Raw genomic sequence first — 23,246 nt, forward strand, 5'->3', positions numbered from 1 at the left:
TTTTTTTTTTTTTTTAGAAAAACAACAAAAAAGAAATCAGGAGGCTTGAGTCTATTACCACAAATAAACTACAACTCTCAGCATTTATAAAATTTGTAAACTACCAATAATATATCTGCCCTAAGTTGTTCTTATTTGTGGAATGTCATTAAATCTCTACGACAGTGGTGTCTAAATTCAGTCCTCAAGGCCATGTATAAGTTCTGTATATGGTGCTAATTAACGACCTTAACAACCAGGATACTCATTCATTAGGATGAACTTTGTGAGAACCTAATGTGGCGAATTTCATTTCAAGAAAGATAAACAAAAAGAGAGAAGTGGCCTGCTATTGGTTAGGGTATAGAGCTTGGAATCCTGTGGGTCTGGGTTCAAGCCCCACTTCCAGAAACTGCCACTCAGGGTCTATGAACAAGATTTTTAGCCCCACACTGCTCCCCGGGCGCCCCACAATGGCAGCCCACTGCTCCCCAAGTGGAGGGGCAAAATACAAAGGTAAATTTCTCCAATGTGAGATCAATAAAGTTAAATTGATATGATGATAAGAAAGATAAGCTGAGCAAAAGGAATGAATAACGACTAGCTTTCTAGAAATATAGTGAAGTTATAGGTATCCCCCCAAAGAACCTACTCTAGGTTTTTATTGACAGATATCTTATTCTTGGCAGGTTACTCTAAGATCCAACCTATAAACACGTCATGGCTGTCCCTCAAAGCTCAAAATCAAGGTCCAGGTGTTCGATAGGTGTTTAATAATACTGGAGGAACATGTGTGTGAGGAAGTTACCTGGAAGGGAAGGTCAGCCATGGTCTTGGCCAAGTAGTAAGCCTTCAGACTGTACCAGTAGTTCAGGTGTTCCCTCAGGAAAACCCCCAACTCCAGAGGAACTGAGCACAGAAACATGGGAGGATAATATTAGGAAGGAAAAAATGGACCAGGAGGAGGAACCAGGAATGTTCCTCTGGTTCTACTTCTGTGTACTATACTAAGAGAGACATGCTGACTCACATGTGAGTACAGTAGGCATGAGAGCAGCAAACATGAGGAACAGCATGGAAAAGAAGAGGAAGCCTGAGTTACTCAGAACCTTCTTGGCCTCGTTTCCGATGCCCAGGTACAGGAGCCCGATCAGAACTCCGATCCCGATGTGAGAGGAGATCCTGAGGTGGGTCAGCACCTGCTCAGCCAGTCACAGTGTTATACAGATACTAGAGAAATTAACAATTATTCTATGATAACTGATTAAAAAGAATAAATTATTTTAATGAAATCAACAAACAACCAGGATGTACAAACTGCAAAATAATGCAGCTCTTTCATTCAAATCTACAATATTTGCTTGTTTTCATTTAAGGTGTCAGGGATACATGTTACATAATGTGGAAAACATTTTTAATTTATTTGGGAGTCTATTAAGATCCATTTTATGTGTGAAACATAAAACAACATAATTCAATTTAAATTAAATTTAGTTTATTTATGTGGTGCCAATTTACAACACATGTCATCTCAAGGCTCTTTACAGAGTCAATTCAACCAGACCACATTGTCAGATTAGTTCAAAGTTGGGGAAAGCATTGCTTGAAAAAACTCTAGTTCACAGTTGTTAATGACTCAAATGACTGTTCCATATGAAGCCAGAATTTTACAAGCTGCAAATAGGAAGAAAACAATAGAGGTTGGATAGAGGGGTGATGCTGAGAAACTAGTCCATCCATTTGTTACTTCAAGGCTGGAGTAAAAGCCTTCAGCTGATCAAAAATGCTGCAGCCAGAGTTCTGATTAAAAAAAGGGATCATATCTCTCCTATCCTGGCTTCTCTTCATTGGCTTCATGTTAAATCAAAGAATAGAATTTAAAATCCTCCTTCTCACATATAAAGCCTTAAATGGCCAAGCTCCATCTTATATCAGAAATATGATTGTTCCTTATGTTCCTCTCAATCTGTAGGTTTACTAGTGGTTCCTAGAACTTCTTAAAGTAGAATGGGAGGCAGATCTTTTAGTTATCAGGCTCCTCTCCTGTGGAACCAACTACCAGTTGTAGTCTGTGAAGCAGACACCCTGTCTATTTTTTGGGTTGGCTTAAAACATTCCTTTTTGATAAAGCTTATATTTAGAGGGGCTCAGGTTGTCCTGAACTATCTCTATAAATATGCTGCTATAGGCTTAGACATCTGGAGGACATAGGGGCCCTTCTTCATCATTCTGCCTCATTCTATCGCTATTCTCCTACTCTGCAGAATCTTTTAGTTTAATCTCCAAAGTTATGCTCTCTCTGCTTTTTCTCATTGTAGCTTTGCCTCGTCTGTTCCTGTTTGGCTTTGATACCATCCTGGAAAGAAATATCAGCTGTGCTTCTGCCATCAACACCTTTGTTTATGGATGTTGTTGATCGGCCTGTTTTTCACTGTAGTCCAGTTTCTATGACTGTGACTGGCTGGATGTGCTCTCTTCATCCTCCAACATGGGAGTTGGCTCGGAGCTGGTCTGCCTGGCTGTGTGTTTCCTGGACGGGGCCGCCTTTTACAGCTACTTTTGTATCTCTGCTTCTGTCTCCTTGAAACCCAGTCGGCCTCGGCAGACGGCCGCTCCCACTGAGCCTGGTTCTGCTGGAGATTTACTTCCTGTTAAAAGGGAGTTTTTCCTCTCCACTGTCACTACAAGCATGCTTAGTGTGAGGGATTGTATTTGAGTCAATGAGTCAATGCAATCAACTGTTTTTCCTTAGACAGAAAACTTTAAATCAATTTGACTGTATGATCTGGTGAACTGTAAAATGCCTTGAGATGACTTTTGTTGTGACATGTGTTGTGAATTGGCGCTATATAATTAAACTGACTTGAACTGAATTGAATTTCTTGAGAAGTTGCCAATCACAGTAATTTTATTTTCTCAGGTTATAAGCATCAATGATCCACTCTCAGATCTTTTTCAAATGGGTCAGAATCAAATCTGAGATAGTGGAGGTAAGCCTCCAGCAGCTGTAGGAGGGAGACCAGCTTTCTCACCGAGTCTCTGAGGATGCTGAGGAACGTCCTCCTGAACAGGATGCAGAACTGAGTCTTGCAGCTGGCTGAGAAGCTGTGGCAACCTTCAGATGAAGAACTCTCCTGAGCAGAGCAGAAACATTCAGCTGTAAGAAATCATCCAGAACACCGACTGTATGTTTTTATTTTACTGTCTGATATTCCAGTTGAGATCCTAGAGTGGTTTGTTTTCTACCTCTTGCCACAGAAGCGGGTGGAGGCTGGCTTCTCCATTCAGCTCTTTCTGATGGACCTCCTCAGACCTCCTGTCCTGAACTGCCCTGACCAGTCTCACCATCTGGTCCCCGTATTCCCCGGATGCAACCTCCATGACTTATAGAGAAGACAGACAGACAAGAACAAGAGTAGAAGCAGATACCCTATGCTTAGCTCCTCAGCAAAGTTCAGTACACTTTTAAACATGACAATATCAGAAAATGCTGCTCCAGTCTATTTAGTTAGCCCCATCCATTGGTCATCCATAATCAATTAATTGCGCAAGCAGATTCCTATAAACATCTTGGATTAAAAATCAACAATAAATTATCTCGGACTGCTCAAGTTGATTATGTCTGCAACAGGGTCTAGCAGTGGCTACATTTTCTGCGCAGGCTGAGGGCCTTTGGTGTCAGTCAGAAAGCCATGCTGCTCTTTTACCGTGCTGTTATAGAGAACATCATTTGGTATGGCATGTCTGCCTGGTTTGGCAACCTGTCTTGGTTTGTAAATGGAGGCCAAACTTAATTGCCTGACTCAAAGAGCAATGAATTTGATGGAACTTGTTAAGCACCCTTTACTTTAAACCATCTTCAATGAAACAATAACTAGACAAGGCCAGAAAATCATCTCAGACCCCACTCATATTTGTTTATTCAGAGTATCAGTTCCTTCCTTCAGGTCGAGCCCCTTCCTTAGAGTCCCTGCCTGTAGATTGAACTGCTATAAGAGCTCATTTGTTCCGCTTTCCATTAAAGCAATAAACAGTATCAAGCATTAAATTGTGGAATATGCAAGGGTATTCAAAATTTACACTAAACGGATATGCTTGTTTCTATTTTCATTTTCGCATGTAGTAGATTTTTTAAAGAAGGGTTTTTATATTTTTTTTCTTAAATGTAAATGTAAATGTAAATGTAACATTTTTCATTATGTATTTATTTATTGTCCTATAATGGAATTTCTGTAGCAGGGTTTTTATGTGTGAATGCAGTGTGACACATAGTTTGGGCTATGTAGCAGCCAGAGTCTGTACCCAAATCAAATGTATTTCGTGACTATAAATTTTATCTAATCCCCATCTCTCATCACTTTGTGACAGAACATCCTTCCCAATCCAAAAGTCGTCTTCTACCTTCCCTCGAGCTGACATGCATAGCCTTAAAAAAGTCTATATAAGCTGAAATGTCATGGTGAGGGTAAGGAGGTGGTTTAGTTTGAGATCGCCAGGACAAAGACCAGAATGCTCCTGAACATAAGGTTCACCTCAGACAGATGTGTCTTTAGTAGCATGGAATTAACTTTCCCAGGTGGCTAAGAATAAGGACATAACATTTGATTTGATATATCAACAGACTATGAGCCCCATCCCAAAAAGCTTATGCAGAGAACCACCTCCATGCTAGAATCGCAGAAAAGTTAAAGAAGACTGCTTTTTGATACTGAGATGCTCCACGTTGATATGCCTATCCTAAGCTATTCTAAATTGGTTAACTACATCGGAGACCCTAGCACCAACTTAATGCCAGCTTTTCTCCATCCAAGCTCCTCAAACTTGAAATAAAAAAATGTTTTGTCTTTTTAAAGTTCCTGCTTTAATTCCTGTCTAAGATGAACAAGACCTTGGCTTGAAGTTAAGCAAAGGTTTCATGCATCTAAAGGTACGCCAGAATCCTTCCGAGCTTCTGCTCTGCCCGGCTTCAGCCTGACAGATCATTCCCTTTACGTCCAAACTGAAATCACACTGCCTGCTGTCTACTACACAGAGGACACTGTCACGACTATTCCTCATAACCCGGGTGACCAGGTTCTGAGTCAGAGAACGGGTCTTGGAATGAGAGTGGTGCTTCTGTTCTTACTGAAATCGGCTGGGTTGTGGTAGGTGGGACAGTTCAGTCCGAGGTTCTGCAGGTATGGAACCAGGCTGGACACTTTTCCTCTGTAGATGCACTGACCCTGGCTCAGCACATAGAGCTAAAACACACACACAGAGATCAGGAATCTCAGGTTACTACAACTCTGGATCTATTTGAGTTTTCTGAGGTCTCTTTTCCAAACAGTTCAGTTTGCCTGGAAATGTTATTGGTACTGTGTTCCTAAAATGTTCTGGGTGACAATGATGGACAGAAAGAAGCTTAATCTGAAAGGCAGAAAAGAAAATACCTTGTTGCAGAAAATAAAGTTAATTTCAGATTAAAAAAAAAATATTTCAACTTTAAGGCCAAAAATGGTAAGCAGATTTATTTTCTTTCTGTCTCATTTAACTCATAACCTCTTCTTTTGCTTGTCATCAACACATCTTTTGGTAAATCTATTTACACTCAGTAAAATTTGTATGACACTCCAACATTTTATGTGTAATTTGATTTAAAGGCTTTTAAAATGTTAAATGTTTTCAATCAATATGATTAAGAAGGTTGGTGAAGCCATCTAGTGGTTTAGTCCAAAGAGGTCAGTTATAAAACATCCAGCTCTAGGTTAATCTTTGTTAACCCCTCCAAATACTGAATGCACCTTACATTTTAAGGTAAATATCTATTTCCCTAACACCTACACTAAAACAAATTGCAATGGCTGCCACTCATTTTCATAAAATGTATACCAGGGCATGTGAAATCTAGAAATCACATCTGCATAAACCAGAAAGGCTTTCAGATTCTGGAACTATGTAAAGTATCTCAGAACACTGTTGTGTCTCGCAATGATTAGGACTTTTAGCATGGTGTCAGTTCTTAAAGTAGAGCTGGGCTGGTGCTTGGTATTAGATTTTAGGATGGTCTCGGCTCTTTGTATGTTTAGTCTTTGTATGGTCTTTGGTCTTTGGATGTCATAATCTTGGCACTGATGACTGGATTATTGGTCAATTTCTTCCACCTGCTAGCTCTGCCTAGTTTTCATTCTCACTAATCAGATCCACCTGTTCCAGTTCCTATTTAAACTGCTTGTTCCCATCAGTGCCAGATTATTTGAGCCGTGTGTGAGAGTTCTCTTGCCTACCTAGTGTTTTTCTGATTACCTGATTCTGACTAGTTTCTGCCTCTGGACTTCTGAGTTTTGCTTGCTCCTGTTCTGATCAGATTTGCCTGGCCTGTCTTAAAGCTGCTATTTGGATTCTGCCTGCTAACGACCTTGGATCTGTCTCCTGAACTTGGATTTCCCTTCAGTACTCTCTGGGTGGCTCGTGCCGCATGCTAAGGAGAAATCATCCTACTGGTTCCACTCCTTCCTCAGACCAATAATTCCCAAATTATGGGTGTAGGTTTTCGTCAACGGGACAAAAACACACACCCATAACTCTTAAGTTTTCGTCAACAAAGATCTACACTTAGCTGGTCAGTTCTCATTATCCTCATGAAAAAAATTTGCCTCAACAAAATGATTTTGTCATCGTCATGGCTGACGAAAACAACACTGGTCTTAGGATAGTCTTTAGATCACGTTGAGTATTACCGTAGTATGGTATTTTGATGGTCTTTGGCCTTAGGATGGTGTTGAGTCTTAGGATGGCGTTTGGTCTTAAGGCTAGAACAAACCGCTTATGTCTGGCTCTACAAGCTCCAATTTGCAATAGAATTTTAATCTGTCATACTGAGGGCTTAATTGCTCCTTCTAAGGACCACTGGCAACACAAGATTTGAGTTTTGAATGTCCTGGAAAATTTCCCAGTATAAACAAGCCAGGTAGGTCTATCGTCTGAGGTTAATCTGTGGTTGATGAAGTTTAATGAAGATCCCAGCTTCAATCTGTCTGTTTTCTATATTCCTCTGCTAGGACCATTGGTAAGTATCTTGTTTTTTTTTTTATATATATATGTTCTCAGTTTGATATGTCCAAGTCTCTCCTGTTAGCTATAAATGCAGTGTTTTTTAACACTAACCTAAATGGGGAATAGGGAATTAACGGAGAGGGATTTTTCCAAGTCGACTATTTGACAGTAAGGGTTAATCCTAACCTGAACTTAAATTAGTTACAATTCATCCTGTTGCTGTGACGGTCAGGTAGATCTAATCAGGCCATTATTGCTAACTGTAGTGTGTGCTCTAGTAACCCCATAAAATAATGTAATAAGAGAGCTGTTTTGCATGCCACACACACACCGCCCTGCAGGCAACTTTTGAGTTTCCAGATGTGGGTAAAATTAGTCTAGCTAAGTTGACTAGTTGGACCAATCGACATTTTTATTAAAGCCCAAATGAGGATCCTCCTGGAGACAGAGGCTCTTTGTTTTTCCGCCAAAGCAGATCTTTTTTCCTTTGCCACCATGTCTTTGTTTATGCCTGACTAATGGCATTCTCATTGGTCCTACCAAAATATACCAGGGTTCTGCCTTGGTTGTAACTACCCAGGTACAGTTGGAGAGAATTGTGGGCAGTTGAACCAGGGCCATGGACACAAGTGTACATGGTAAAACTTCATCTGATCCGATATTCCGTCCGATCAGATGTTAAATCAGGTCTGTTCCAGCCTTTAGGATGGTGTTGGGCCTTGGAATAGTGTTTGTTCTTTGGATGAGCTTGGTTTTAGAATAGTTTTGGTCTTAAAGAGGTGACGGGTCTTGTGGTGGTATTAAGTCTTAGAACAGTGCTGGATCTTAGGGGTGTTAATGTTAGAGCATACTTAGAAGTGTCTGTAGGTTAATACTATTGGTGTATTATGTCAGACACTTTGCTCTCCCCCCATTACCTTGTCGAAAAGCTCAAAGAGTTTGGCACTAGGTTGATGAATGGTGCAGATGACGGTCCGTCCTCCTCGAGCCAGGGCTTTGAGAAGAGAGACGACTTGGAAACAAGATGAACTGTCCAAACCACTAGAACACAAACACACAAGAGCAAATGTTGTGTCAGTGCTTTCTCAGGAATCTGAAGCAATAATGACCCAAACTGCTCAATATGATTTCAAGTTTCCAAAACAAAAAATACTTAACTGCACAATAATCAACAGAACCAGCAGTATACATATCCCTAACTAAACCAACTAGGAAAAACACTGTAACTCTTAATAACAAGAAGAGGAAAACTGATTGAAATGATTAGGAGACCTATAGTTGACATCAGATCTTTTTCTCACCTGGTAGGTTCATCAAAGAACATAACTGGAGGATTGTTGACAAGCTCCAGAGCGATGGCCAGCCTCTTTCTCTGACCCCCTGACAGGTGCGATGTTCTTGTTTTAGCACAGTCAAGCAGCCCCAGAGCTGTCAGGATCTCCTGAACCTGATGGAGCCGAAAACAAAATCAGATCTGCTGAGCAGAGTTGGATGTCTTAACTGGGGTAGAGAAACTGTACAAAAGCAAGTGTACCATCTCCCTCCGAGCCTCCACCTTTTCCTGTAGCTTCAGGTTGGCTGAAACCTGCAGAGACACACAGATGTTACGTTTGTAGCATCTGGACATGAACTAAAACTAATATACATGTTTGAAATTTGCAAGAGGAACAGATATGGTACTAACATGACAACTAGGACTAGAGATGTCTGTTTGATCTTTTAACCTCATGATGTTAGTATATTTATTTACGGTTCAGACTATGGCGCAATAAATAGCACACAATAGAATCCCAGACCCCTATTATGTAAATAATATAATAAAGCAGCTAAAAGTTTTATTTTTATTTTCAGACAAACTTCACCCAATCTTTAACCATCTTCTGCAACCATGTTAACTTAATATTGAACCAGAAAATTGGTATAATGAGGAGTTAAATTGGCCATTTAAGATGTAGGGTGTTTGGGTCAACACTTGCACTGCTTACAGCCGTGCTGCATTGATGTGTGAGAATTCCAAACAACGCCCTGCCTATCAAAGCCTCTCTTATCTGAATATCATTGCTTTGTGTTATGGGCCTGAGGAGGAACCTAATAGACAAGAACTTTTCCTTAAGCTAGCAAAACCTTTCTCTTTGTTCCCAACAAAGACTTGTTGAAAATTGCTTGAAGACCATAAACTGCAACAGGTCAAGATTTTTCTTGTGTTTGGCTTAATTTAAGTTCTTTCAGACAAAAGAAAATATGCGCTGCAAGTTTTATCTATAACTGACCAATACATTCTGCTTGAGAGCAGTTTGGAGTCCTTAATGATCCGAATCAGTATACAAATTAAATAAAACCTTGGCATAAGAGTAAATCAAACACGATAATCCCATCATCTTTTCATGTTTGCTCATATAAAAGATGAATTTAGGAATCCTAAAAGAAATTAGATGCTCTGACTGGTCAGTTCAGTCCGTAGGAGATCATAACTCTGGCAAATAAAGGTGAACATAGATTAATGTAATAAAACAACAATAAATTAGGTTTTAGTGATCAGGCTGTTTTTCAGTGTAGACCTGTTTCTCTGACTGTGGATGGATGTGCTCTCTTCATCCTCTGACATGGGAGTTGGCTCACAGCTCTTATGCCTGCATGTGTGTTTCCTGGATGGGGCCACCTTTTACAGCTGCCTTTTGTATCTCTGCTTCTGTCTCCTTGAACCCCAGTCGGCCTCAGCAGATGGCCGCTCAAACTGAGCCGCCTGGTTCTGCTGGAGGTTTCTTACTGTTAAAAGGGAGTTTTTCCTCTCCACTGTCGCTACAATCACGCTTAGTGTGAGGGATTGCATTCAAGTCAATGAGTCGATGCAATCAACTGGTTTTCCTTAGATAAAAAAAGTTTGATTCAAATTGACTGTATGATCCTGTTAACTGTAAAGTGTTGTGAGATGACGTGTTGTGAATTGGCGCTATATAAACGGAATTGAATTGAATTATTTGGACATTTTCCCTTAAGACAGATTAGCAGAGGATCTGAGCCTACCATCATGGCCTCCTGCACAGTGAGGTGTGGAAGCAACATATCGTCCTGCATGATGTAGCAGGAAACCTTCCGGAAAGAGCGCAGGTCTCTGGGTTGACCGTTGATCAGGATCTCCCCTTTCATTCCTGTCTCCCTGTTGGAGAATGAAGAAATCAGAATATCTGATTCATAAAGAGATCCAGTCTGAAATGTTTATGCTTGCAAAGGAAAACTCAGACCTCCACAGAACCTGATCAGAGTGAGGATTAAAAGGCCACAGGCTCACCTGTATCCTGCCAGGATATTCATGAGCGTGGACTTCCCAGCTCCTGAGGGCCCCATAATGGCCACAAGGTCCCCACTGGTGAATTTCCCAGAGATCCCTTTGAGTAGAGTTTTGTAACCTGAAACAACACAGAAACAATGAGTCTGCAGGTTCCCAGCAGCACCCAGAGCAGTTCTTTGTCCTCCAGTCCATGGCTCTGGTTTCCAGTCCAGTTTCAGCTTCTGAAAACCAACCAATCAAAAAAAGGTGGCGAGAGGAACTTAGTTTTTTCTTTTTTTTTTCAAAGCTAAATTCTCTCCACATTGACAGACTGTAAACACTTCTGATTGGAAAATCTGCACTGAAACATCTTAAATGTTGCATGTTACACCTTAAACATGCTGAGACATATTTTTAATAACACATGGATAGTTTTCCAGTATCTTTAGAGTCGGTTAAACTTTTAAAGTACCTTAGAATATTTTTTTTTTGTTCTAAACTGAAAAGATAATCAATGCTCTCTTTGTATAGTTCAAAATGCAATGGTTATTTATAAACCAGTGACAGACTCCAGACATTTCTGGTGACAGTATTACTGCTCTTTGTCTACAAAAAAAACTGTCATCTGCATACATTTGACCATTTTTATGTTAATAAGACCATATGGTTGCCCGAGGAAAATGATCTGCATCGGTTGCTTATTCAAAGGAACAAGACTTGGGATCCATCTGCCTTCAAAAACTTGAGGAAAACAACAATGAAGACTGTCTTCACCAACCTCTACAGTTTATCAGCTGGTGGAGTGTGAAAACTCCTTAATGAGATTATCATGTTTATCTGAGAACTGGATTAAATCCCCACTGACTGACAGTAACCTCTGCAGCAGCTCTACAACCTGTAATACAACCCTAACTATAACCTTTTACTATTATATAAAATAGTATGATATATATATATATATATGACTAGTACCACTACCTGTACTGCAGCTGTACTGTACTACTTTACAACAGCCCAATTCTAGCCTGTATCAGAGCCTCAACTCCATCCTAAACCACTACTTGCACAAATGAGCTATAAGACACGATACGTCCTGTACTACTTCCTGTACTACAATCCGTACTACAGCTGATTCTGCAACCAGAACTCTTGCCTGTTCTCCATCCTTTGCTACCACTTGTACTAGTACCTGTATTACAATTTCTACTATAGCCGAGTTTACAGCATGTACTATTATGATTACCACAATTTATACAAAAGCCTATATTACAGACTGTTCTACAATCTTAACTACAATTGTGCTACAGTTGTACCTCATGTATTCAGCCCACTAACTAAAAGGGCTCCAGATGGTTTTGGTTTTGCCCAGAAAGCCTCATCACTGTGGAACACGGGAACTCTCTTTTTGCGGTTTACGCTGAATAAGTTCAAAACCCCAGAACGTGGAGTAGTTCAAGGTTTGAATCTGAAAAAAGAATCAGTAGCAAACTGAAGAAATGTTTTGCAAACAGAAAACCCAGAGCGGCCTGTTGCAGTATTTTTCACGCCTGATCAGCAGAGTAATGTTCCCAATGAATAAAGGGGTTGAATTTGAAGAACAATGAGTTTAACTGCTGCTTCCAGAGAAATACGATCTTTATTCCTTTGTTGGCGACCTTTATTCCAGTGTCAAAGAACAAAACCGGTAACAGCCACACAGGAGGTGATATCACGGGTCAGTGTGGATGTTTCAAAGCAAAGCTTTTTCTTCAAGCATTTATAATAAAATTAGAATAGCTTTAAAACTGCCTCAGAAGAACAATTTGATTGTGTCTGTAATTAGCAGCTTTTTTGTACATTATCTAAATCATTTTTCCTTATATTAAAGTATTTTATTTAATCTTTTATTTAGAAAGGAAAACGTCTTAAGATTTAAAATCTCATTTACAAGAGGAACATATTTTTAAAAACAATAACCGTTAACAGTATTATACAATACACAAATTATAAAATACACAGTAAAAAAAGATCAGTTATGAATTGTTCATGAAATAATTTAAAACATGTGCAGATGCCAAAACATGTATTTTCTAGAAGTATCAATAAAATTCCCCAAGTGTGAATAGACTAGATAACTTCAGGTCGTACTGAAGCAGGTTCTAGGTGGATAGACCAGAGTGGAAAATGCTTTTTTTGCAAAGTTCAGGACACAAAGTACCAAAGGAACACTGGAAAGGATCAAATCCTGTGAAGGGAGGCTCTGGCACTGCTGTTTATGTGAGATATGTCCTGCTTGGCTGTGACACCATGCTGGAGAGAAATAACAGCTGTGCAGCTGCCATCAATACCTTTGGTTATAGATGTTGGAGATCAGCCTGTTTTTCAGTGTAGTCCTGTTTCTCTGACTGTGACTGGCTAAACTACTAGAAAACTTTGAATCAATTTGACTCTATGATCGGTGAACTGTAAAGTGCCTTGATATGACATGTGTTGTGAATTGGCACTATATAAATAAACTTAATTGAAATTTAATAGATGTGAACATGACAAATAGGGTGGTACCAGATGAAGACTGGATCTGTAAATAAATGTGTAGCAGTCTGCGTGTAGAGAGGGCCAGTTAACCAGTGAGTAGAGGGTGAGTGAGACTGAGAGCTCCATGATACACAGCTTCCAAAACATGTCATGAGCTGTTAGAGGCTTTTATGTAAACAGCATAGTCATAACCTAACAGGCTCAGGAACATGGCAGAAACAGGCTGTTCTGGCAAATAAGATTTATCTTGAAAAAAAGAAGAAGTTTTAGATTAAGCTTTTTGAGCAGGTTTAAGATACTAAGTCAATCTGCAATTGCAAAACTGTGGTGACAGTAGGGAGAGGTGAAGGCCTCTTCTATTTGCTGGAAAATACAATTATTTTAATCTTGCTTGCATTTAGCAGTAATTGAAGTTGTGAAAACTGTGACTGAATTGTCTTAAAAGCATACTGTTATGGTTCTCTCCTTTTGAGCCTGAGTTTTTAGTTTTCAGTTATTCTGTTTTGTTGATCTTAGGGTTTATTTTCCATTATATTCAAGCAGTCTTAAGTTACTCTCTGTTGCCGCCTTGTGCTTTTTTCCTTTCCCCTTGGCTTCCTTCTAGTTAGTTCCACTCACACCTGCTCCATATTCAGCTCATTAGTCCATCCTTTGTTCTGTTCCCCTTATATACACCACCTCTGCTGTCACTCAGGGCTGGTTCCTTGTTGTTGTTTAGTTGCTTCCTAATCTCTGGCTTCACACATGAGTTTTCCTCAGACGTTTTCTGGTCTTTTGGTTCTTGTATTTTGTATTTTTGTGTTTTGCCTCAGTTCTGTCATTAAATCTACGAGATTCATCTCTGGCTCCTGATCTCTGCATTTGGGTCCTCAAAACCTCCACCCAACTGTGACACAGACAGGTGCTTGAAGAAAAGCTTAACTTCTTTTGCATGACAAAAGCTTATGGAATCATCAGCATAATTATTTACAGCCACATTAGTAATACCATGGGTCACATTGTTAAAGTAAATAGTAAAAAGAGTAGGTCCTAAACATTGACCCTTGCAGGACCCCCCAAGTGCTGTCCCAATAGTTTGGTGTCTGAATACAATACTGTACACACTGTTTAAGACCAGTTAGATAATTTAGGAACCCACAGCCTAGTTAGTGAAACCTATGTCCAAAAGCCTTTGAGACAAAATTATCAACTGTGTCAAAGGCTTTGGACAGATCCATGAAGTGGGCAGCACAGTAGTCCTTGGTATCAAAAGCTTCAATTTCATCATTTAGGACCTTCAGGTAGGCAGTAACTATTTCATGTTGTTTTCTAAAACCAGATTGATGAGGTGATAAAAGGTTTTCAGGATACCAATAATGTTTAATCTATTTGTTTATTGACTTTCAAGAAGTTTTGCTAAAACACACAGCTTTGAAATGGGTTTGTAATTATATGGTATTGTAGGATCTCCTCTTTTTAATAGAGAGAAAACAAATGCAGTTTTCCAAATGCAATAGAGTTTTGTTAATTGGGTAGGTTAAGTAAGGGTATACTGTATGTCTCACAGGTTCAGCTAAAAATAAATTCCTGATAGAAAAGGCTGACTGTGGGTCTTATCTCTAGAATCAATGTTTCTGTTTGTGGGAAACTATCTTTGTCTGTGAGAATATCTCCCTCTACTTCTTAAGCAGTTAGTAAAATCCTGTATGCCTTTTTTTTATCCATACATTTTAATATCTAAATGTTTGAGCTCCCCACAAACTTCATGTACAGACATGTTTAGAAACGCAAAGGTCTGACCAGAGACTGGATTACCGGAGGTGTAGCTGGTAAACACACGAGTTATAAAAGTGTGATGAGACAAAAAGTTTGAAGTCAGAGTGTGTGCTCAAAACAGTTGAGCATCTCCACTTCTGCCTGGCTCTAAATTTAAATCAACCGCTCACTACTGGAATATTTTTTAAACGCTGTGATGTCATTCAGTAAAAAACATAATTTATCATCAGCTCTTCTTAAATAAGTAAAATCATCAGTGGTTGAAACATGCATGCAGCTTTGAAGTGAGTGAAACCGACGTATCGCTGCACAGATCAGGACTCTCTGTTCATGCAGCTCCGTCTTTGTTCCAGTCTGAAAAGCTGAAACATGATCCAAACTTTTCTGTTCACATTCTGAGTTTTCTGAGTCACAGCTGCTCAGAGAAGGCCTCTCTTCCTATTCTAATGGTGAGTTTCTTTGTTGATAATCAGAAGACAATAAGAATTGCACTCAGAGTCTCAGGTGACAATCTCACAAGGAGCTCCTGCTCCTCTGCAGCCTCATCAGATTGTTTTTCCCTTGATCACGGAGAAATTCCTCTCAGCTGTTGCTGGCAGAGCTTCTTAATCTGATGTGCAGCTATTTCCAGTAGGAGACATTGAGTGAGATTAACAGATTAAAGCCTGTTAATCCAGCAGGAAAACAAACACTGTCAGACTGGTGCAACAGCAAACAGATGCTCACATGCCTTCATCTTCGGTGGGTTCTCCTTGCTCTCTAAGCTCAGATGGAGGTTTAACGTGACTTGGCAATTGATCAGAAAATACCTGACCTCTGATTTTAATCATTTGTCCACAAATCCTGATTAAACTAGACAATGACATAGAAGACGGGCGTTTCTTAAAGACATAAACACCTGGATGTCTAATCTTTTGAAAAAGAAGCTGATTAGTTAGTCATCATTTGGGTGGGATTAAATTGGTTTCAGATCATAAAGTAAAAGAACTTTGTGTTCTTTTTGATCAGGACCTGTCATTTAAATCCCGTATCAAAGACGTTTCTAGAATTTCCTTCTTTCATCTCTGATATATTGCAAAAACTAGAAATATCTTATCTAGAGCTGATGCTGAAAAACTAGTCCATGTATTTGTTACTTCAAGGTTGGAATATTGTAATTCTTTACTAGCAGGAAGCCCACAGACCTCCAAACTGTAGTTAAAAGCCTTAGGCTGATCCAAAATGTTGCAGCCAGAGTTCTGCGGAAAATTAAATAGGAGGATAGGAGAGATAATATCTCTCCTATCCTACCTTTTCTTCATTGGCTTCCTATTAAATGGAGAATACAATTTAAAATCCTTCTTCTCACATATAAAGCCTAAATGGCCAAGCTCCACCTTATATCAGAGATATGATTGTTCCTAATGTTCCGAACAGAGTTCCTAACAGTGCTCTCAATGCTGGTGAAGATTCTCAGTCATCCGGCTCATAGTAATGCCAAACAACTTAAAAAACAATCCACTGGACTTTGTTTTCAAGTTTGAAGATGTTTCGCTTGGCATCCAGGAAGCTTTTTCAATTCAAAAGGCTCTCAAACTGCAGGTTTACCAGTTGTTCTGAGAATTGCTTAAAGTAGAATGGGAGGGAGATCTTTTAGTTATCAGGCTCCTCTCCTGTGGAACCAACTACTAGGTTTAGTCCATGAGGCAGACCTTTTTGATAAAGCTTATAGTTAGAGTGGCTTAGGTTATCCTGAGCTATCGCTATAGTTATGCTGCTATAGGCTTAGACTACTGGAGGACATAGGGACCCCTTTTCATCATTCTGCTTCATTCTATCTCTATTCTTCCATCATGCAGTATTTTTGCTCTCTATGCTTTTTCTCATAGTAGCTTCTCCTTGACTGTTCCTGTTTGGCTGTGACACAGATCAGCTGTGATGCTGCCATCAACACCTTTGTTTATAGAAGTTGGTGCATGGCTTGTTTTTCACTACAGTCCTGTTTCTTTTACTGTGACTAACTGGGTGCAAAATAAAAAAACAATGAAATCTAAACAGAAAATTGTTGAAATTCAATCACATTGATCACAATTTGGTTGTGGTTATTAGGTAGAGATGTTCATTTTTTATTTATTTGTCTATAGAAACAGCGGCATTGACTCTCCCGCTGTCCTCTTCCTTACACTTACAGGTGACATTAAAGAATAACAACCTCTGTTTCACGGGAAGAACCCCTCAGCAGAACCAGAACCACTGTGAATGTGAGAATGATTGCGAGAGAAAAACACCAGGTCTGGATTCACCTGCAGAACTTTCTTGAGATCTGACAGGAAAAATGTGCCTCGGTCATTTATTCCAGTATCAAAAACATTTTCTTTAAAAAAAAGAGTTCTCACTCCTAAATTCTGAGTCAAGAGAATGATATTTTAAGTTAAAATGGAAGCAAATTTTCTAAGCAATCAATATAGAGGCTGGAGCATGCATAAAATGATCAATTTTCTCCACAATATTGGCTCTAGCTCTTTTGGTCATTTATGCTGTGATGATGAGGTTTTTCCAAGCCCATGCATGGAAGCCTCAGTTCTTGAGGTAGTTAAGTCCCAGTCGTGTCAAATAAAGGTTACTAGTGCCACAAAATAAAACAGCTGGGTTCAAGAGGAGGCTTGAGAAATTTATTAATCTGAGTGATATCAGAAAATTGTATTCTTTAAAAAAAATGGTTTTATCAAAAGATAAATGTTTACTGATAGGGACCTAATGCTATCTGTGCTTGAGTATAACTTTCTCATTGTCTTAATTTCACTCAGGAAAGGATTCTGAGTGGTTTGTTCATTTAGAGGATTCCTGATGAAACACAGCTGCAAAAATACCTATAGAAGTTGTTTCTGTGCAGACAGTGTGTCCTTTTCTGGCAGAATCTAGTTCTTCTTGTCCACAGATCTAAAACTTCACTGCTTCTCATTGAAGCCATACAACTCTTAAACTGCTTTTCCCAGAACTTCATTTGGATATGTTTACGCGTTTTGGTTTCAGACATACCTAGAAGTTTGTATAGAAGAAGATATAACTAATCTTAACCTAATGTGGTCCAGGCATGAAACACAGCATGGTGCTGTAGACCAGGGGTGCTCAAGTCCAGTCCTCAAGAGTTACTAACCTGCAACTTTTTGATGCACCCCATTTTTAACACACCTGAATCAAATGATTGTGTCGTTACCATGCCTCTGCTGGGCATGGTAACGAGCCTTTCAATTCAGGTGTGTTAGAAAAGAGATGCATCTAAAAGTTACAAGATGGACTTTTGTCTACACCCCTGCTGTAGACAAACATGTCCAACAGCTACAGGGAGAGGTGAAGAACAATCTATGATGGACAAGTTTCCAGTTGACTGTTAAACTTTGGGCCTGCACTGTGGCACAGTTTGTTACAATGATGCCTTGCAGCAAGAAAGTTATGGGTTTAATTCCCAGCCCAGGGTCTTTCTGAATGTTCTCTGCATGGGTTCTCTCTGGATACTCTGGCTTCCTCCCACAGTCCTAACCATGACTGTTTGGTTAACTGGTCTCTCTAAATTGTCATTAGGTATGAGTGTGTGTGTTGATGACGACAGCAGAAGGGAGCCGGTTGACAGTGCCTTTTGTATCTCTGCTTCTTTTTCTGTGTCTGCGTCTGTCTCCTTGAATGCCAGATGGCCGCTCAGATTGAGCCTGGTTCTGCTGGAGGTTTCTTCTTGTTTAAAGGGAGTTTTTTCCTCTCCACTGTCACTACAAGCATGCTTGGTGTGAGGGATTGCTGTTGAGTCAATGAGTCGATGCAATCAGCTGGTTTTCCTTAGATAGAGAACTTTGAACCAAATCTGGTTGAAATGTCTCTGTAAAGTATCTTGAGATGACATGTTATATACAGGTCCTTCTGAAAATATTAGCATATTGTGATAAAGTTCATTATTTTCCATAATGTAATGATAAAACTTGAACATTCATATATTTTAGATTCATTGCACACTAACTGAAATATTTCAGGTCTTTTATGTTCTTAATAAAGATGATTTTGGCATACAGCTCATGAAACCCAAAATTCCTATCTCACAAATTTGCATATTTCATCCGACCAATAAAAGAAAAGTGTTCTTTATACAAATAAGTCAACCTTCAAATAATTATGTACAGTTAGGCACTCAAAACTTGGTTGGGAATCCTTTTGCACAGATTACTGCATCAAAGCGGCGTGGCATGGAGGCAATCAGCCAGTGGCACTGCTGAGGTGTTATGGAGGCCCAGGATGCTTCCATAGCGGCCTTTAGCTCATCCAGAGTGTTGGGTCTTTTGTCTCTCAACTTTCTCTTCACCATATCCCACAGATTTTCTATGGGGTTCAGATCAGGAGAGTTGGCAGGCCATTTGAGCACAGTGATACCATGGTCAGTAATCCATTTACCAGTGGTTTTGGTACTGTGAGCAGGTGCCATGTTGTGCTGAAAAATGAAATCTTCATTTCCATAAAGCTTTTCAGCAGATGGAAGCATGAAGTCCTCCAAAATCTCCTGATAGCTGCATTGACCCTGCTCACCCTTGATAAAACACAGTGGACCAACACCAGCAGCTGACATGGCACCCCAGATCATCACTGACTGTGGGTACTTGACACTGGACTTCTGGCATTTTGGCATTTCCTTCTTCCCAGTCTTCCTCCAGACTCCGGCACCTTGATTTTCAAATGACATGCAAAACTGAGCAACAGTCCAGTGCTGCTTCTCTGTAGCACAGGTCAGGCGCCTCTGCTGTTGTTTCTGGTTCAAAAGTGGCTTGACCTGGGTAATGCGGCACCTGTAGCCCATTTCCTGCACACACCTGTGCACGGTGGCTCTGGATGTTTCTACTCCAGACTCCACTGCTTCCGCAAGTTCCCCAAGGTCTGGAATCGGGCCTTCTCCACAATCTGCCCCAGGGTCTGGTCACCTCTTCTCGTTGTGCAGCGTTTTCTGCCAAAATTTTTCCTTCCCACAGACTTCCCAGGTGCCTTGATACAGCACTCTGGGAACAGCCTATTGGTTCAGAAATATCACTCTGTGTCATAACCTCTTACTTGAGGGTGTCAATGATGGCCTCCTGGACAGCAGTCAGGTCGGCAGTCTTACCCATGATTGGAGTTTTGAGTGATGAACCAGGGTGGGAGTTTTAAAGACCTCACGAATATTTTGCTGGTGTTTAGAGTTAATTTGTCGATTCAGATGATTAGGTGCATAGACCTTTTTCATGATATGCTAATTTTGTAAGATGGGAATTTTGGGTTTTCATGAGTTGTATGCCAAAACATCCATATTAAGACAATAAAAGACCTGAAATATTTCAGTTAGTGTGCAATGAATCTAAGATATATGAACGTTCAAGTTTATCATTACATTATGGAAAATAAGGAACTTTATCACAATATGCTAATATTTTGAGAAGGACCTGTAAATAAAGAGACTTGATTTGAATTTGGTTAGGAAAACGCTGAACCCTCCAGTTCATAAGTCAGTATTGATAGCCCTTCCTATGACTCAGTAACCATGAAATAGCTCTCAGGCGCAACAAGGTCTGTGACCATATAGTCGGTATACTAGAAAAATATTCTTTTAAGTTACCAAAAAGGTACATTTAGACCAGATATTAATGAAGCTGTTCTTGGTTTATTCCAGTTGTGTATGTTTAGACAAAAATGACTTCTAAGACCCTTAAAGGCCAATTTTAGTGAGGCCATGAACTTTACCAAGTCCTCCGCCTCTGACATTTGAACACTCTAATTACACAGTTCCTTCATAGCACATAACACAAGGGTGAAGACTGAACCATTGGACTACAGTGACGTCACCCACAGGCCTGGCTCTAGGGATATGGCCTTGATCTCCCCAGCCCAGGAGGGGTATTGCTGATCCCTTCATCCTAGTATCATTTCAAGAGCAATTGATCAGTTTGATATCTCATGCAGAACAACTGAATCCCCTGCCAGGGACAACTACTGACAACAATACCTATTCAGCAGTCATGAAAACGCTGAAAGACCTTCCTCAGGACAAGAGCTACTGTAGATCTGAAGTCACTTTCCTTAGACGGGAATGATAGATTTCCAACTTCACATTGGGGATGAACTATGGCCCTGATTGGAACAGATCGTCTGGGGTTTACGAGGATATCTTCTTAACACCTTCTAATGATATAGATATATTCCCCCTAAACAAGGCCTTGGAGTAGACCTATAACTCTGTGGAGGGATTAAAATACTGGTAAAACAGACCATGAGGGTAATATTTGGTAGGTACCATAAACAAATGGATGAACTGATCGATAAAATCTTTATAGGTGAACTGACACAAAGACCTTCCTCTCTCTGATCACTCTGACCAAGGGTCATCAACAGTAAAGCTGGATCTGATCTGATTCCCTTTGCCATCCAACTCTCTGAAGCTGTAAGCAAAACTATTTCCAAATATTCAGAAACTGTCAGATCCTTATGTCCCTCCACCCCCCATATACTTGCTCTACCTTCCCACAGCTCTTTGAATGCCTGTTACATGGACGGTTTGGTCCAGCCGCAGCTGTTTACACTCTGAAATACAGGCTGGTGGTCTTTTTGATGGCCCTCCATGTCAGAAGGTTTCACCATAGTACTAATAACCCTCAGAAGGAGTAATCTCGCCAGGGAACACCTCCTCTCCAACCACCTCTAAAACTCTGTTGTTTTAACCAGTTTAATCAGTTTCTCAGTTAAAAGTTGACTTAAATAAAACTATATAAGTAATTAAATCTTTTTAGTTAAGTTTTGTGTTTCCTCTGAAGCTAAAGGTTGTGTCTCCTACTTACCTTTTATCCTCCACCAGGGTCCCTCTCTGATTGAGTATGAGACATCTTTGAACTCTATGTTGACTGCTGGTCTCCTTGGTAATGAGGAGAACCTCTGGGCCTCCGTCAGGCTGTTGTCCACCTTCTTCAAGGGTGCATCCACCTTCTTCTGTGGTTTTTGTAGCAGGGGCGTCTGTTGGGTTCTCATCGGAGTCTTGTTGATTACTTCCTCCAAACAGACACAGACCGTTCGCGAATCCAGCATCAAGTCTGGGGGTCCGTTTGTGTTCTGAAGGTAAGATGATGTTTGTTTCATCTTTAATATGCTTGTTTTCTACTTAACATCAAACCAATTTTTCATTTTAGTAATTTAATTTATAAAATCTTTAACTCTTTTCATTTTCTATCAGCTTCTTTACTCTATGATTCAACTGGTTGGTTAAAAGTATGAAAGAAAGTTGCTTCAGACTTTTTATGAGGACATGTTAGTGCTTTAGCTGAAGAAAAGCAGTAGGCGTACTCAGATTAGCAGGCAAATTCTCAGCAGAGGTCCGGTTTATGTAGGAGGCTTTGAGACATTAATCCGTCCCAGAGGTCACTGTCGGACAGAAGAGTTCCCTCTAAGTGAACTGATTGCTGCTGTGAATCAGCACAACTGACAGCAACACTCCAACACCTGAGCAACCTGAACATTGGGTACACCTGATGTTCCAAAACCAGACAGGTCTCTCTTTTACAGGCCTATTTTCATGCCTGTAAGATTCATGGAATATTATTAAAAGTAATTGTTTGAAAATAAAATTTGTATCTTTTTTTGCCAATCTTTGCTGCCATTGACTGCTACTGGGTGTAAGCACTAGGGGGCACACTCTCAGGAGCTCTACACTTATACAATGCATACACCAAGGTTAAAAAATGATATTGAAGCTGGTGTTGATTGGAACAGTAAGAGTTGGCTCTGTTTCTTTTAGGTAACTTAAAATAATTTAAAATACTCAATACTACCTCTAGCGGTCGATACAATATAGCAAACTAAGATTTCCTCTGAAGATGTGGCTCAGAAACATTTAAAAACACAACAACAAAGAGAGATCAGATAATTGTGAGATTATCTGAAGTCATATGAAGTGGATTGGAATCAAAACTAAATCAAAACTAAACGAAACTAAATACAAGTGTCCGTACTTCAGTTCAGTTTTTACTCTATTTCCAATCTCTTTTTTTATGTATATTGTAAAATGAAATGTTCAGGCTGTCCACAAGGATGTCCTCAGGTGGGTTTACCTGTGCAGGAGACACATCAAACAGCCTCTTACAGGAACCTTTCTGTTTCAACTTATTCTGACTGTTTTATTATATTCTGTTTTTCATTAATTTTTTCCTTTTTCTATATAAGCAGAAAGTCTGATTCTGTCTCCAGATTTGTCTCAATGTCTCTGAGGACCTCAGGAAATATAATCCACCATTATGCGAGACAGAAACTTAACAGCTTAATTCAACTCATAGGCTAAATTAATCTGTTAACAGGATACTGCATTGGCTATTTCAAACATTCTAACACACCTACTGCACTATGTGTGTGTGGTTCAAACTTACCATAATAATGGAGTTGGTCACACTGGGATTATGCACGGACCAAGCGGCCATCAGACAGGCCATGGCAGACAGACTGCTGCTCTGGGATGCTCTTACTCTGAGGACACACCAAGTCTCCGCCCCCTTGAATTAACTCCTCCCATTCCCATCCAGGTCCCCAGGGCAGAACTTTAGATAAAAAAACTACTGTTTTTGGATTTAAACTAAAAGCCTGTGGATAATTTTTACATTCATTCAGGCTCAAAAAATACAACTTAACTGAATAAAAACCTATATTATGATTATAGTGCTATTTATTTATA

The 23,246-nt window shown here is 39.8% G+C and overlaps 1 protein-coding gene across 1 annotated transcript in view; it reads right to left on the minus strand.

Annotated features, from left to right (window-relative positions):
* LOC107091830 (ATP-binding cassette sub-family G member 1-like) overlaps nucleotides 1–23,011 on the minus strand; it is a 28,143-nt gene extending 5,132 nt beyond the window's left edge. Inside the window, exons 1-12 of the mRNA XM_015385997.1 lie at nucleotides 22,945–23,011; nucleotides 21,370–21,637; nucleotides 10,301–10,418; nucleotides 10,036–10,168; nucleotides 8,546–8,596; nucleotides 8,313–8,458; nucleotides 7,929–8,052; nucleotides 5,105–5,219; nucleotides 3,226–3,362; nucleotides 3,012–3,113; nucleotides 1,010–1,178; nucleotides 788–888 (exon numbers count right to left, since the gene is read on the minus strand). Of these exons, the coding sequence (XP_015241483.1) occupies nucleotides 788–888; nucleotides 1,010–1,178; nucleotides 3,012–3,113; nucleotides 3,226–3,362; nucleotides 5,105–5,219; nucleotides 7,929–8,052; nucleotides 8,313–8,458; nucleotides 8,546–8,596; nucleotides 10,036–10,168; nucleotides 10,301–10,418; nucleotides 21,370–21,637; nucleotides 22,945–23,007 (1,527 nt within the window). The 5' untranslated portion in view covers nucleotides 23,008–23,011. The remainder of the gene's footprint in view (nucleotides 1–787; nucleotides 889–1,009; nucleotides 1,179–3,011; nucleotides 3,114–3,225; nucleotides 3,363–5,104; nucleotides 5,220–7,928; nucleotides 8,053–8,312; nucleotides 8,459–8,545; nucleotides 8,597–10,035; nucleotides 10,169–10,300; nucleotides 10,419–21,369; nucleotides 21,638–22,944) is intronic.
* Nucleotides 23,012–23,246: the final 235 nt, after the last annotated feature.

Source organism: Cyprinodon variegatus, unplaced genomic scaffold (genome assembly GCF_000732505.1).
Source record: "Cyprinodon variegatus isolate N-32 unplaced genomic scaffold, C_variegatus-1.0 Scaffold354, whole genome shotgun sequence".
Classification (NCBI taxonomy): Eukaryota; Metazoa; Chordata; class Actinopteri; order Cyprinodontiformes; family Cyprinodontidae; genus Cyprinodon; species Cyprinodon variegatus.